We start from the raw sequence: 14,188 nt of genomic DNA on the forward strand, positions 1-14,188 counted from the left end.
GAGGAAGGGGCTGCAGCTATGGAGGTGGTAGTACGTCCAAAGTGCTAAGAGATGAAAGTATGGATAGGATGAGCAAGGGGAAGCTTAAAGAATTGGAAGAGATGCATTGTGAGAACAAACCTTGGGGAGCTCAATCACACCAGCTGTATAGAAGACAGATGATACAATGATGAACTGGCAGGGTGTACCAGAAATGGCAACCCCTCACATTCAGGAGGTTTTCTGGCTGCACCAACAGCTCCCCTACAAACGATCTCCCAGAGCCCATCTCCGCTTCCCAAAATATAACCCCACTGAGAAACTCCCTGATCACCCGCATCAGAAATTAACCCCCCACCCCAAACCAGGAACATCTTTCCAGCTTTGTATCGTTTTTAAGGCTGTGGGCACATATATCCTTGTGCCATGGTTATTTATACAAGGTCACCTCTCTGTCCACCTCCTCAGCTGCATTCCTACTCCCCAACCACTCTACTACCTCCCTGCACCCAGGGCAGAGGGCAGATTCTATATCCAAAAGGTGAGAGCCATGTCCGGGGGGGGGCTGGGGGTCTCCCCTCTCCATGCTTACTGTTATCTGCCCCTGAGGACCCAGGAAAACTTCATGGAGAGAATTGTAAGTAAGCCAAAGTCACCCAGGAAACACCAAGTTCCTAATGAATCTCTGAAAAGTGCCCTAAATATAGCATGCTTTGTTCACTGTGGACACTGTTCAGACTGTTAATAGGCACATGAGTATCTAAAAATATGAGCTGCACACTTCTAAACAGTTCCTTATTATAGTCATATCTCACATTTTGAGACATCTATTGTGCCACATTATAATTCCTAATTACTGTAGTATTCCTAAAATGAATCCTATTTGAACATACCGTTTGAAGAAAGATCAATGTTCCAAGAAGGAAAAAGGAACCAATGCTGATAATCATGCTAGCTGTTTCGATGAGCTAAACCAACAAAGCTTTCCTCCTAGGGTTTGATCTATGGACTTTCAGCTCTTTCAAGAACTGCATATTTTACTTACTCCTTATCATCAAAGCATCATCTCTCCACTAAAGAACAGAAACAAAATTATTCTTGACATTAAATCTAATAACAAGTATAACCAGAATGGTTAATGGTACTAAGATATCAACTCAAATATGTGAGGAGGTTTTCTGTGGTTCATTGGTGAAGTACATATTTTACATACAGTTAGGTAGCAGATAATTACAAAACAATTCTAAGTACTGTGGTTTTTTTAAATAGAAAAAAATTCTAAACATATATTACTTTTATTTTTTTCTTGTCAAGTTTTTATTTATTTAGTTACTCAAATTTTTCTTTAAATGTGAATTAATTAACATACAGTGCAATATTGGTTTCTGGAGTAAAACTGTGACTCATCACTTACACACAACACCCAATGTTCATCACAATGAGTGCCCATCCCCCATCTAGCCCATCTCCCACCCACCTCCCTCCGTCAACCCTCAGTTTGTTCTCTATAGTTAAGAGTCTCTTATGGTTTGCTTCCCTCTCTCCCTGACTTCATATGTTCATCTATTCTGTTTCTTAAATTCACATATAAATATAATCCCATGGTATTTGTCTTTCTCTGACTGACTTCACTTAGCATAATACACTCTAGCTATATCCATGTCCTTGAGAATGGCAAAACTTTATTCTTTTTGATGGCTGAGTAATATTCCTGTGTGTGTCTGTGTGTGTACCACATCTTCTTTATACATTCATTGGTTGATGGACATTTCCATAGTTCAGTTATTCTTGATAATGCTGCTATAAACATTGGGGTACATGTACCCCTCCGAATGTATGTTTTTGTATCCTTTGGGTAGATACCTAGTAGTGCAATTGCTGGACCACAAGGTAGCTCTATTTTTAAATTTTTGAGGAACCTCCATACTGTTCTCCAGAGTAGCTGCACCAGTTTGCATTCCCACCAACAGTGTAAGAGGGTTCTCCTTTCTCTGCATCTTCATCAACCCCTGTTGTTTTTTGTGTTATTAATTTTAGCCATTCTGATAGGTGTAAAGTAGTAGCTCATCATGGTTTTGATTTGTGTTTCCCTAATGATGAGTGATGCTGAGCATCCTCTCATGTGTCTATTAGCCGTCAAGATGTTTTCTTTGGAAAAGTATATATTCTTTCTTCTGCCCATTTCTTGACAGGATTATTTGTTTTTTGGGTGTTGAGTTTGATAAGTTCTTCATAGATTTTGGATACTAACCCTTTATCAGATATGTCATTTGAAAATAATTTCTCCCATTCTGTAAGTTGCCTTTTAGTTTGTTGATTATTTCCTTTGTTGTGCAGAAGCTTTTTATCTTAATGAAATCCCAATAGTTCATTTTTTGCTTTTGTTTCCCTTGCCTCTGGAGATGTGTCTAGTAAAAAGCTGCTATGGCCAAGATCAAAGAAGTTGTTGTCTATGTTCTCCTCTAGGATTTTGATGGATTCCTGTCTTACATTTAGGTTTTTCTCATCCATTTTGAATTTATTTTTGTGTATGATGTAAGAAAGTGGTCCGGTTTCATTCTTCTGCATGTGGCTGTCCAGTTTTCCCAACACCATTTATTGAAGAGACTATTAGATATTCTTTCCTGCTTTGTCAAAAATTAGTTGACCTCATAGATGTGGGTCCATTTTTGAGTCTTCTATTCTGCTCCATTGATCTATATATGTCTGTTTTTGTGCCAGTACCACACTGTTTTGATTACAGCTTTGTAATAAAGATTGAAGTTGGAACCATAATGCCTCCAGCCTTGCTTTTCTTTTTCTTTTTTAAAGATTTATTTAAACGTGAGATCCCACAAGCCTGAGATGACGACCTGAGCTGAAATCAAGAATCCAATGCTTAACTGACTGACCCGTGCAGGCATTCCTGCTTTTCTTTTTCAAGAATTGCTTTGGCTATTCGGGATCTTTTGTGGTTTCATACAAATTTTAGGATTATTGTTCTAGCTCTGTGAAAAATGTTGATGGTATGTTGACAGGAATTGCATTAAATGTGTAAATTATTCTGGGTAGTATATACATGTTAACATTTGTTCTTCCAATACATGAGTATGGAATGCTTTTTTCATTTGTTTGTGTCCTCTTCAATTTCTTTCATAAGTGTTGTATAGTTTTAGAGTACAGATCTTTTACCACTTTGGTTAGGTTTATTCCTAGGTATCTTATTCTTTTTGGTGTGAATACATATTACCCTTACTATGAAGTCTTTAACTTAAGACTTATTTTCCCCGGCATGTTATGGCTCTTTTGGGTGCTCAGAGTGTCCCTGTCTAGTGTCCTTTGAAGCAGAGGTAAAGAAGAAATGCCCTAAATACACCTGGAATTATTCTGTCCACAACTGTCAGATCTCCTTTAGCAAAAGTTGATGCTGTGGGAACAAAGCTCAATTCATCTTGACATTATTATTTTTTTTTTTTTAAGAAACCAAGGCTTTGACATCTTCCTTAGAAAGATACATCCCATATGAGATTTTTTTTTTTTTTTTTAAATCACTCATGCTCCCTCTGAAAGAGAAACAAGCCACTGGGAATTTTACTACTAAAAAGGATGACAAATAGTTGCTCCTGTATTTAAAAATCTTCAGACTGTCAACATGTACACACAGATCTGAGTTTCACATTTGCAAATAGTTCTTTATTATATACACATTTCAGATTTTGAGACATCTACTGTGACACAATGTAATCTGTAATGACAATGATATTCCTAAAATGAACCCAGTGTAAAAGCAGCTCAGAGATGCAGTACTTTCAGGAAACCACGTGAGCAAAAAACCTCTCAGAAACTGCTTACAAATACATCAAGAGAAAGGAAAATGTAATGTATTATTATTAGGAATAACTAGGTAGAGCAAAATCTAGGACTATAAAGGTACAAATGTGCGGCACCTCATCTCTCCAAACCCAAGAAAGGATCGAGAAAGAGCACGCTCAGGGAAAGGAAATTGAAAAAAATAATATAAATCAATCTCATTTTCAAACTCTACCCTCGACACTCCATCTTGTTCTCTCTCTCTTTCACTCACTCACTACTTCAGCCTGATTCAACTACTGTAATCCCTCCCAAAGAGCCTGCCACAGGAAAACCTCTAAGACTTTCCTGGCCCTCCGGCAAGTTCTTGCTAAACTAACCAAGATCTGAGGTACCAGGGCTTCAGATCCAATAACAATGACTTTGAAGTTGACAGGCTGAGATGGGCTTTGGTCATTAAAGGCTCAGCTGAATGGGGCAGCCTCCAGATCTTCTTTAGGGAACAGCAGCTGTGACTTGCTCTGAGACTATTAATTCATGCTTTGAAATACAGCTTACAACATCAGTCTCAGGAACCAGGCTAAGAGTAGCACCATTCAGCTAATGGGGACCTTTCTGGGCAGAGTTAAAGAAGCTCAGTTGTCCTTTTCTATTTTTAGCATCATTTGGTTGACTTTTAGAAATCCAGCCAAGTGCTCCACCAAAATGAAGGCATTACAGATAATCCCAGGTAATTTAAAAGGATTCTCACCACCACTATTTAATACATAGTTTGTTTCATGCAACACCTGTTTTGGATCTTTCTTTGACTTCTTACATAGAATCCATGGAGCAAAGGGCTCCTGGTCTCAGTCCCTGGATAAGTCATTTTCTAGATTTAAAAGTCTTTTTTCTAACATTTAAACTCCTCATAACTGAAAAAAATGATAGGGCCAAACAGGCTTTTTTTTTTTTTTTCCTTCAGTAGATGCTTTTCTAAAGTCTTAACAATGGTAGATGAGGGTAGTCAAATCAAATCTTTCCTACACAAAGAAATCAAATTAGTACACCCACATGCTGATCCACCCAGTGTGGCCCAAGGGGCAAATCCCCGCAAGGGCACAGCACACCGGCGCCGCCCACTTACGGTTGGCCGGCCGGCTCTGCTCTGGCTGCGGGCTGTCCACAGACTGGGTGCTGGAGACCGAGGACACACTGGAGCTCCGCACGAAGCCAAAGGCTGCCAGCTTGGCTGCTGGGAGGCGTGAGTATCCGGGAGGACGAAGTCCAGATTTTGGCAGATTGGATTTTGCAGCATTTGAACCAGAGGCTTTCTTTAAATCTGCTATAATGAATCCAAACCAAACCAAAAAAAAAAAAAAAAAAGGTTGACAACAAGATATGAAATACATGGACTATAAATATTAATCTAGCTCTATCATAAACAGACCACAGTTAATCTTGCAGGGTGTGCTTCAGCACATTCACAATACAATTTTGTAAGAAAGACTCCTCGTTGTGGGCTGGGAGCTTCAGAGAACTGAAGTATGAGGAGAAGCAGCAGGCAGATGACACAAGAACAGACAACTAGTCCTATTATTATGTGACCATAAATAAAAGTATGCAGTGATTAGGAAGCTGGATGGAATGAACACTTACCGTTGTACCTTACCCTAGAATTGTGAAATTGACACACATCCTTAAAATCTGACATACAATAATGGGCAAAGAGCCCTTGTGGCAAATATTCATCAACAATTATAAACAATATGTGATAATTCATGGAAGCATGTACAAGGAATCATTTTGCTAACATTCTGTTGGTTGTAGGAAAAAGGTGAGGACAAGCTGAGGAGCTGGCCAGGCTGAAATCCAGTCTCTGTTATTTACTAGCTGTATAACCTTGGGCACCTGACCCAATACTTTAGAACTACAGTTTTGTCTCATAAAAGGACTGGTGATGATAAAACTGGCCTCAAAGATTTAATATAAGTATTACTGCTTGTAACAGAACTTTATAGATGCTCCAATTAACACTAAGATTTTTTTCTCCTCTCTCCATGATTTGGTTTTATGTTGAACTAAAATTCAAAAGTAAACCAAACTTCAGAATTAGTTCCCAGATATGTGCAAAGCCAGCTAATTTTGAAATAATAAAACATCACACTATGCTGTCTGAACCAGGCTCTATTCATGGTAATCTCCACACCCTAAGAAGTCTTTCAATACATAATGTTATCACACACAAATGCTCTTTAATATTCCTTTAAAGGAAAAAGGTCTAGGTTTCTTAATAATCTGTATAATTGTCCTAGTCAAGCCATTTAGCAACTTTCACCTGCTATATTTACTGTGAGTGCATATATACAGATCCTTCAGCAGTGTTCCTCACTCTTTATTATCTACTGAAAGATTAAACAAGTTGTAGACTAATAACTAAAAAAAAAAGCCATTCATTTTTTAAAAAAAATTGATGCCTAGAAATCAATGAAGAATCTACATCAGAAATAAATCTATGTCTGGAAATCTGTGAAGAACGAATAGATCCAAACTGATCCAATGGTGCCTCTTTCTCTACTAGGAGTTCTCCCTAAGAGTGAAGCTGTAGCCAGTTGTACATCCAGATGAAAGTAGAATATGCACAACTATGGTTTCTTGATTTCTGGGTCAAGACTAGGAGGAGGAGGAATCAAGTGAGGCAGAGGGAAGAGGAAGGAGGGAACAGGGATCTGGACTGTAATATTCCCAATTCAGTTCTGTCCTTATGCTTGGGAAAAAATGCTCAAATATGATGAGAAATGATCACTGTTTAATAAGTAGTAATGGCCCTTCTATATCAGCAATTAAATGTCAGGCCAATGCCTTCAAATGTTGTTCTATCATTTCACTTACTTTTAGATAATATCCCCAGAACAATGGAAGTATCTCCATATATCAGATACATTTTCTTTTTTTTTTCAGATACATTTTCAAAATAAGTCTACACCAACTCAATTTTGGATAGTGCCTGTAAAACAGTGAAAGTTGCTAAAAAATCAGATGTTATTTCAATAAGTATACACTAAATCCATCACATTTTAATACTAATTTCAGTTATGTATAACTTCTTTCCCAAACCAGTTAATCAATAACTGACTTAAGATTACAGAAAAACAAGTGAGAAGAATATGAATACATTTTTTTCTAGAAAGAAACCCCATATTTCAGAATGACAAGAAGATCAGAATTCCTAAAGAACACCTTGACATGTAGTAAACATTCATTTAATATTTATTGAAGAATGAAAATTAGATGCTCCTGGGTGGCTCAGTCAGTTGAGCATTCAATTCTTGATATTGGCTCATGTCATGATCTCAGGGTAGTGGTATCGAGCTTCATATTGGGCTCTACACTTAATACAGAATCTGCTTAAGATTCTTTCCCTCTCCCTCTACTCTTCCTCCTGCTTTGGAACTCATGTATGTGTGCTCTATCTTAAACAAACAAACAAATAAACTCCTTTAAAAATGAAAACTAAATTTATTAAATCATTACATAAGACAACAAAGGCACTGAAAATGTTCAAAGAGGAAATTATCCTATTCCACCCTTACCTATATTTAATGATTGCTGGTGTCATTGGCAGAAAGGTAGCATGGAACACGTGGAGAGGGAACTCAATAACACAGGACCCCAAGTATACATGAAGTCAGTCTCTGACTTCTGCGCTTTCACCTTCCCTTATTTCAGCTTTCCCTTTTAATAAACTCACACATTGTGTGTATGTATGTGTGTGTGTGTGTATGTGTGTGTGTAGGCTACTTGTGGGAGTCTTACCCCAATTCTCTGTGTACATAATTCTTCTAAATTTAATCTATACATCAAGTTATTATCCAATGGTCTCTTTCTATGAGATATATCTCACAAATAGTTTACATATCTTTGGGGTAAAAACATCAACAGGAGATGCCATATCATCCTTGGAAAGGTACTCTTCAGCATTACATTCAGCTGCTCTGACTGAATGTGCCTCAATTTAATCTTAATTTCTCATAAAAGGAATCTAATTATTAAAATGTGCACTCTACGACTTCTCAAGTGCAACATATCAGAAGAATATTTTTTTTTCAAGTACGTAGTGTCCTTGGGCTATTCAAAAATACAGATTTTGGGCAGCCCTGGTGACTCAGCGGTTTAGCGCCACCTTCAGCCCAGGGTGAGATCCTGGAGACACTGGGATCGAGTCCTGCGTTGGGGCTCCCTGCATGGAGCCTGCTTCTCCCTCTGCCTGTGTCTCTGCCTCTCTCTCTCTCTATGTCTCTCATGCATAAATAAATAAAATTTTTAAATATATATATATATATATATATATATATATATATATATATATGTATGTATATTGATGGAAATAGCATATCAAGGTGTACAGGAAGTCCTCCCTAAACAAATGATAACAATGTTAAATAAAACTGAGCAGACACATAAGAGAGACATCTTCTGTGACGGTCGCACGAAGAGCTTCATGGACACTTTCTCCCGTGAAACAACCATAATTAGCAAAAATTATTTTTAAAACACAATAATCACTAAAAGTTTCTAGAAACTGTTTTAAGGGCATATAGGGGATAAAGAAACATTTATATATGAAAATATACTAAATCTCTGTAAGAATAGTCAAACTGGATGGCACTTGAGCCTGACTCATTCCTTTCCTACTCTGCAACCTTGTCCATCTCAGCATGATAAAAGCTCTACTCTGGGTGGTTATGACCAAGGCAACAGGATTTCTCTCCCCCTGGTCAAGAACTACCATCTCTCACTGGGAGAGGCAGGCCACCACCATTTCCCATCCCTATGCCCTCCTCCTAGGTCCACGTTGCAGAGACTGAATTACATGCAAGCAAGAGGCCAAGAGTTGAGGGAACCCTTCTTACGCAGCTCCAAGGAAGAGGGCAGAGGCAGTAACTACTCTAACCATAGCAAGCCAAAAATCCTGGGGCCCTAATCATTGTTGCCCTGTGTCCCTAGCGGTTCAATATCAGGAGAGGCAAAGGGAGACAAACAGAAGCTACTGCCCCTGCCTAGTACCCACCTGTAAATCAGGATTGTCACTCCTCGAGGAACAGATCACTGTCCACCACACCCCCTACTAGAGTCATAACTAAGAGATCTGCCCAAGGGTAGAGGTAGGCCATAAGAATGAAAATCTCTGAAGCACTCTACAATGCCCACGTTAAAAAAAGAAGAAAGATATTACATCAATAAAGTAATCTTCCATCTAATGACACTGAAGAAAGAAGAGCAAACTAAATGTAAGCAGAAGGAAGGAAATAATAAATACTAGAATCATAATAAATAAAATGGAAAAGCAAAAGAGAGAGTCAGCAAAATCAAATTTGGTTTTTAGAAAGATCAACAAAGTCAACAAACCTTTTGTTACATTGACCAAGAAAAAAGAGAGAAGACTCAATTTGTTAAGTGAGGAATGCAACAGGGACATCATGACTAATCTTGCAAAAATAAAAATAATTATAAAGGAATATTATGAACAATCTAGTGAAATGAACACATTCCAGAAAAACACAAAGAGAAAAAAAAAGAAATAGAAAATTTGAATATATTTACAACTAGGAAATTGAATTAGACATCCAAAAAGTTCCCACAAAGAAAAGCCCAGACTCAAATGTCTTCAACAAAGAATCCTATCAAGCATTTAAAGAATTTATGCCAGTTCTTCACAAATTATTCCAGGGAAGGAGGAGAGAGGGAGACACAGAAATATTTTCAAACTCATGCTATGAGGTGTTCATTTGATAACCAAACCAGACAAAAATATCATGAAAAAAGAAAACTCTTACAGTACAAAATTTTCACCAAAATACAGCAAACAGAAACCAGAAACATATAAAAAGCATTATATACTATAAACAAGTGAGATTTACCCCAGGAATGAAAGATTGGTTTAACATAAAAATCAATGACTGATGCCATATGAATAGAACAAAGAACAACCACATGATCATCTCAATAGATGCAGAAAAATCACTTGACAACTTCCAAAGGTATTTAATGATAAAACACTAAACAAACTAGGAATAATAGAAAAATATCCTCAACCTGATAAGAGGATGGAAAAAAAAATCCATAGCTAACATCAGACTCAGTGGAAAAAGACTGAATGCTTCCCCCATAGATTGGGAACCAGACAAGAATGTCTGCTCTCATCACTTCTACTCAGTATTTTATGGAAGGTCCTAGTCAGGACAGTTGAGCAAGAAAATTAAAAGATATGATGATTGGAAACAAGAAGCAAAACAATCTGTAGATCACACAATCTTGTATATAGAAAACCCTATGAAATCTACTAAAAACTATTACAATGAATGAGTTCAATATACAAAAATCTATTGTATTTCTATATACTTGCAATAGCTAATCCAAAAATAAAATTAAGATTTAATTTACAATAGCACCAACAAGATAAAATATTTAGCAACTGTAGTAAAGGGCTGGACTCCCTTTTTTTTTTTTTTTTTTTAATGTTTGATGGCTAACAGCTATCAAGTTTCAAACCGCATGCCCCATTTTACACTGCCCAGCCCCCTACTGCCCCATATCTGGGAAAGCAGATTAGAAAGCCCAGTACTGCCTCCTTTAGAGCTGGCAGGAACGTCAAACTACACAAGCCCCTTCCCACTCCCTGACAACAATAAAATAAATTGAGTTAGTATCCTTCCCTTGCTCTCTCAAGTCATTTCACACGTTTGAGAGGCCTGCACTGCTCTCCCAGTCACCTCAGTTATGTAAGTAATAAACTCCTCACAAACTGCTTTGTGTATGGCATCATCAGTCTTGACATCCAAACCAAATTTTGGTGGAGGTCTTCCTAACTCTTCAGGGTGACCACAACAATAGGTAGTATGACCAGGATGCTGAGACAGTGACCATCACCAGGAGCCTTTCTTCGTGTTTTGCTTGCTAGCTGACTCTGCTGCCTAATAAGCACACACTGGGGCACCTGGGTGGCTCAGTTGGTTAAGCGTTTGATTCTTGGCTCAGGTCATGATGTCAGGGTCGTGAGATTGAGCCCTATGCTGGGCTCCGTGCTGAGTGCAGAATCTGCTTGAGTTTCTCTCTCTCTGCCCCTCCCACTCACATGCTCTCTCAAATAAATGTTTTTTTTTTTTAAGGAGAGAAAGAAAGCATGCACTTGGAGCTACTGCTTAATAGCTAGCTCATGCTTTGAGCTATGCTGCTCTGCTCTGCATTAGTGAGTCCTACAGAAAGCCCCTGTCGTAGGTTAATCTGTCCCACATTGGCAGTTTCAATCACTAATCGTTTTTTGGAGACAGGAATGTGATTGGCTAGGGCCCTTAGTGTGGCCTTGGGTCATGGTTCTTAGCCTGTACCTATCTGCATGTCTTAGAATGCCATTGTAACTAATGCCAGGCTCAGGGGAAAGATCACCTTTTGCTGTATACAGGTCCCCTGGGTGATCACTCATGAAAAAGTAGTCATTAAAGGAAGAAACAACACACACACAAAAAGAGAAAAAGCAGTTATGTGAAGTGGTGAGGTCTGCACTCCTAAAAACAAATGGCTCTGCAGGCCCCATAAACACCTCTGTTGTTGCTGCTGCCTATGCCTCTGTCCCAAAAAAAAAATCCTGATCCTTAGGGTTATAGAGAAAAACACCCATGGCATCTCTGTAGCACAGTGAAAGGGGTTCATTCAAATCTTCCTTAAGCCTGGAGTTCTTAAATCCTATAAAGTAACAGTGTCATGGGAGAGGCTTCCAACCTTGGTGATACTGATCTGAAGCTCTCTGGAGGGAATCTGCAACTATAAGTAGAGGAGAGAGAACCCCTAGTATAAACAACAGGGAAATAAAAGGAATATGGGGTGGAGGAAGGAGAAGGAAAGAAGCCTGTATTTGGCAAAATAAACAAAAAACTGAAACCAAGGTCTACAGCTGGACTCCATTGGAAATCGAAATTTACTAAAGGAACTTATACCCAAAAGATAAAAGGGCATGGACTTTGTACCTCTATAACATAGCTTCTGAATTCATCTTAACATTCCCTTAAATGTATTAATTGGCAAATCTTTACGATTTTAATCAATACTGTGGCTCAAACCATAGTTATACCTGGGGAATCTCATTAAATTGAGATAATATCTCTGCTATAATACTCTATAATTTTAAGGGAATTACTGAACGAGAAATAAAACATAAATAAGCCTCGTCTTAACCACAAGAAGTACCATCTTGCCTCAACTTCCAGACTCAGAGCATCCATTGCCTTAAAATATCCCATAGTGGACATAAACACTCTGTGATTAATAAATTTAAAGAAAATTAAAGTTTTGACACATAAAAAATTTAGCTTGACAAAATGGGACCCTATAGACCATACCTCCAGTTAAAGCAGCTAATATAACTTGCTATAAATTAAAGTGAGGCCTGCAAGAATTGAAACCCATTATACAAGACCCCTGCTGGTCATTTAACACGAAATCTGGACCATTCTTTGTCCCTCAGTCACGGTTTTTCCTTGGTTTCTGAAGGGACACAACACACCTCTATACAGCAGCTACCCACGGAGTACCTGAACAGTCTTCCCATCCCAAACAATCTTTGTAGGCTAGATCTTACCTGGATCCACCTTTCTCCAGGCACAGGTCTGACATTATAATATCTTTCTTTGAGAACATTTATATGGCACATTCATTCAGGACATATAAATACAAAGAAAATCATTTAAAAAAAGGGATAGGTCAACTGACTAGCACTCTGTGCAAAATCCTGCCACCTTAAGAGATTCCTACAAATTATTTTAAGATTTTATTTATTTATTCATGAGAGACATACAGAGAGAGACAGAGACAGAGACACAGGCAGAGGGAGAAGCAGGCTCCATGCAGGGAGCCCGACGTGGGACTCGATCCCCGGTCTCCAGGATCAGACCCTGGGCTGAAGGCAGGCGCTAAACCACTGAGCCACCCGGGCTGCCCAAAGTCCTACAAATTATTTGGTAAACTGTAGGGTACTCTACCCTTGATACTGTCAAGAAATAGCTAGCAATTCTATCTACATTCAATATCTTAAAAGAAGCCCAAGATCTTTTAGACTCCATTGGGCTTGGGAGGCAAAATATTCTTCATTATCAAATTTTGCTTTAACCCATTTATGCTGTTACTTGCAAACTGGCTCACCTTTGGTAGGATCCCCTCCAACAAAGGCTCTAGAATCTGTCCCAACTGCAATCAACACATACTTCCATTAGTGCTCTCAGAGCTGATTTCACTGTAGAGGCTTTAGCAACCTCTCTCACACCTTCTGGAGTTTCTAGACCACCAATAATGGTTACAGGTTGCTCATGGGTTTCTGGTCTAAGAAACTGTCCTCCTAGACCCTGCAATATACAATATTATATTTGCACTTAACCAGTAAGGTTGCACTTACTGGGCACATACTGATCTCTCCTGAAAAGTAAAACTCTCATCTGCTCTGAACCTGTGACCCTTTACACCAAGATCCCCAATGAAAAGTAGCATCCCACAAACTCAGCATAAATAGCCTGGCCTTCTTGCCACAGAATGGAACCAAACCTGGGCCCTATGGCACAGCCTACCTGCAGAAGGGGGTGGCCTCTCTGTCCTCATCCCTTGCCTGATGTGGCAGTGCTAGAGGAGATCACTCTTCTCCTAGACCCACTGGCTACCTGTAGAGCCCTTAGAATCAACTGATGAGCAAAAGCAGGAGTTTGTGCACTTTACAAGTGGGACCATAGCCATCACATATGATAGAGCTTGTCAAGAGCTGCTGTTTTCCATCCCTTAATGAAGATGTTCCTGAAAAGGATGCAACCCAAGGGTCAGCACAATCAGACAAATTTCAAATAGTTATCTAACACTGGATGTTTTCCTCAAAGTCAGTCCCATCTGCACGTTTTTATAATCTTGGGCCATTGTCATTGGCCTGGCAGTCTGGTCCAGCCAGTGGCAGCAACAATTCCATATTCATGGTTGCCTTCTTTAACGTTTAAATTTTTTTTTAAAAAGTTCAAGAATCTTTTAATGCTACAGAGACCCAAAAAATAAAATTAAGGTCACACATGTTTCTATACTCCCTATAGCCACAATACAAGCTCTCACCATGACAGAGTTTTGGACTTCCAAACATTACTGATAGTGAACAAGGCAATCATTTTGCTTCTCAGAATACGTAATGCTCCTGAACAAGGCATTCAATGGAACTTCTACCTTCCTTAACAGACTTAGGCTGCAAGCCTCATAGAGCACTATAATGGCTTATTATACAAGTTCAAATTCAATTAAATATAGTACATTTTAGTCATCAAATATCAGAGCTCTCTGGCTCCTCCCATCTGAGAAAGTTCATAAGTATGGTGCTCCCCTCTTGGCACCCGTGGGAAAGTCAAACCACTCAAACACCTCC

At 38.8% G+C, this 14,188-nt stretch overlaps 1 protein-coding gene across 8 annotated transcripts in view; it reads right to left on the reverse strand.

The window, feature by feature from the left end:
* The window catches only part of MTUS2 (microtubule associated scaffold protein 2), a 589,535-nt gene that overhangs the window by 329,881 nt on the left and 245,466 nt on the right, over positions 1-14,188 (reverse strand). For 7 of the 8 annotated variants that reach the window (XM_038573372.1, XM_038573369.1, XM_038573370.1 and 4 more), the window contains one exon: positions 4,895-5,092. In XM_038573372.1, the coding sequence (XP_038429300.1) occupies positions 4,895-5,092 (198 nt within the window). The remainder of the gene's footprint in view (positions 1-4,894; positions 5,093-14,188) is intronic. The other variant, XM_038573373.1, reaches the window with a different exon arrangement.

Source organism: Canis lupus, chromosome 25 (assembly GCF_011100685.1).
Source record: "Canis lupus familiaris isolate Mischka breed German Shepherd chromosome 25, alternate assembly UU_Cfam_GSD_1.0, whole genome shotgun sequence".
Taxonomy (NCBI): domain Eukaryota; kingdom Metazoa; phylum Chordata; class Mammalia; order Carnivora; family Canidae; genus Canis; species Canis lupus.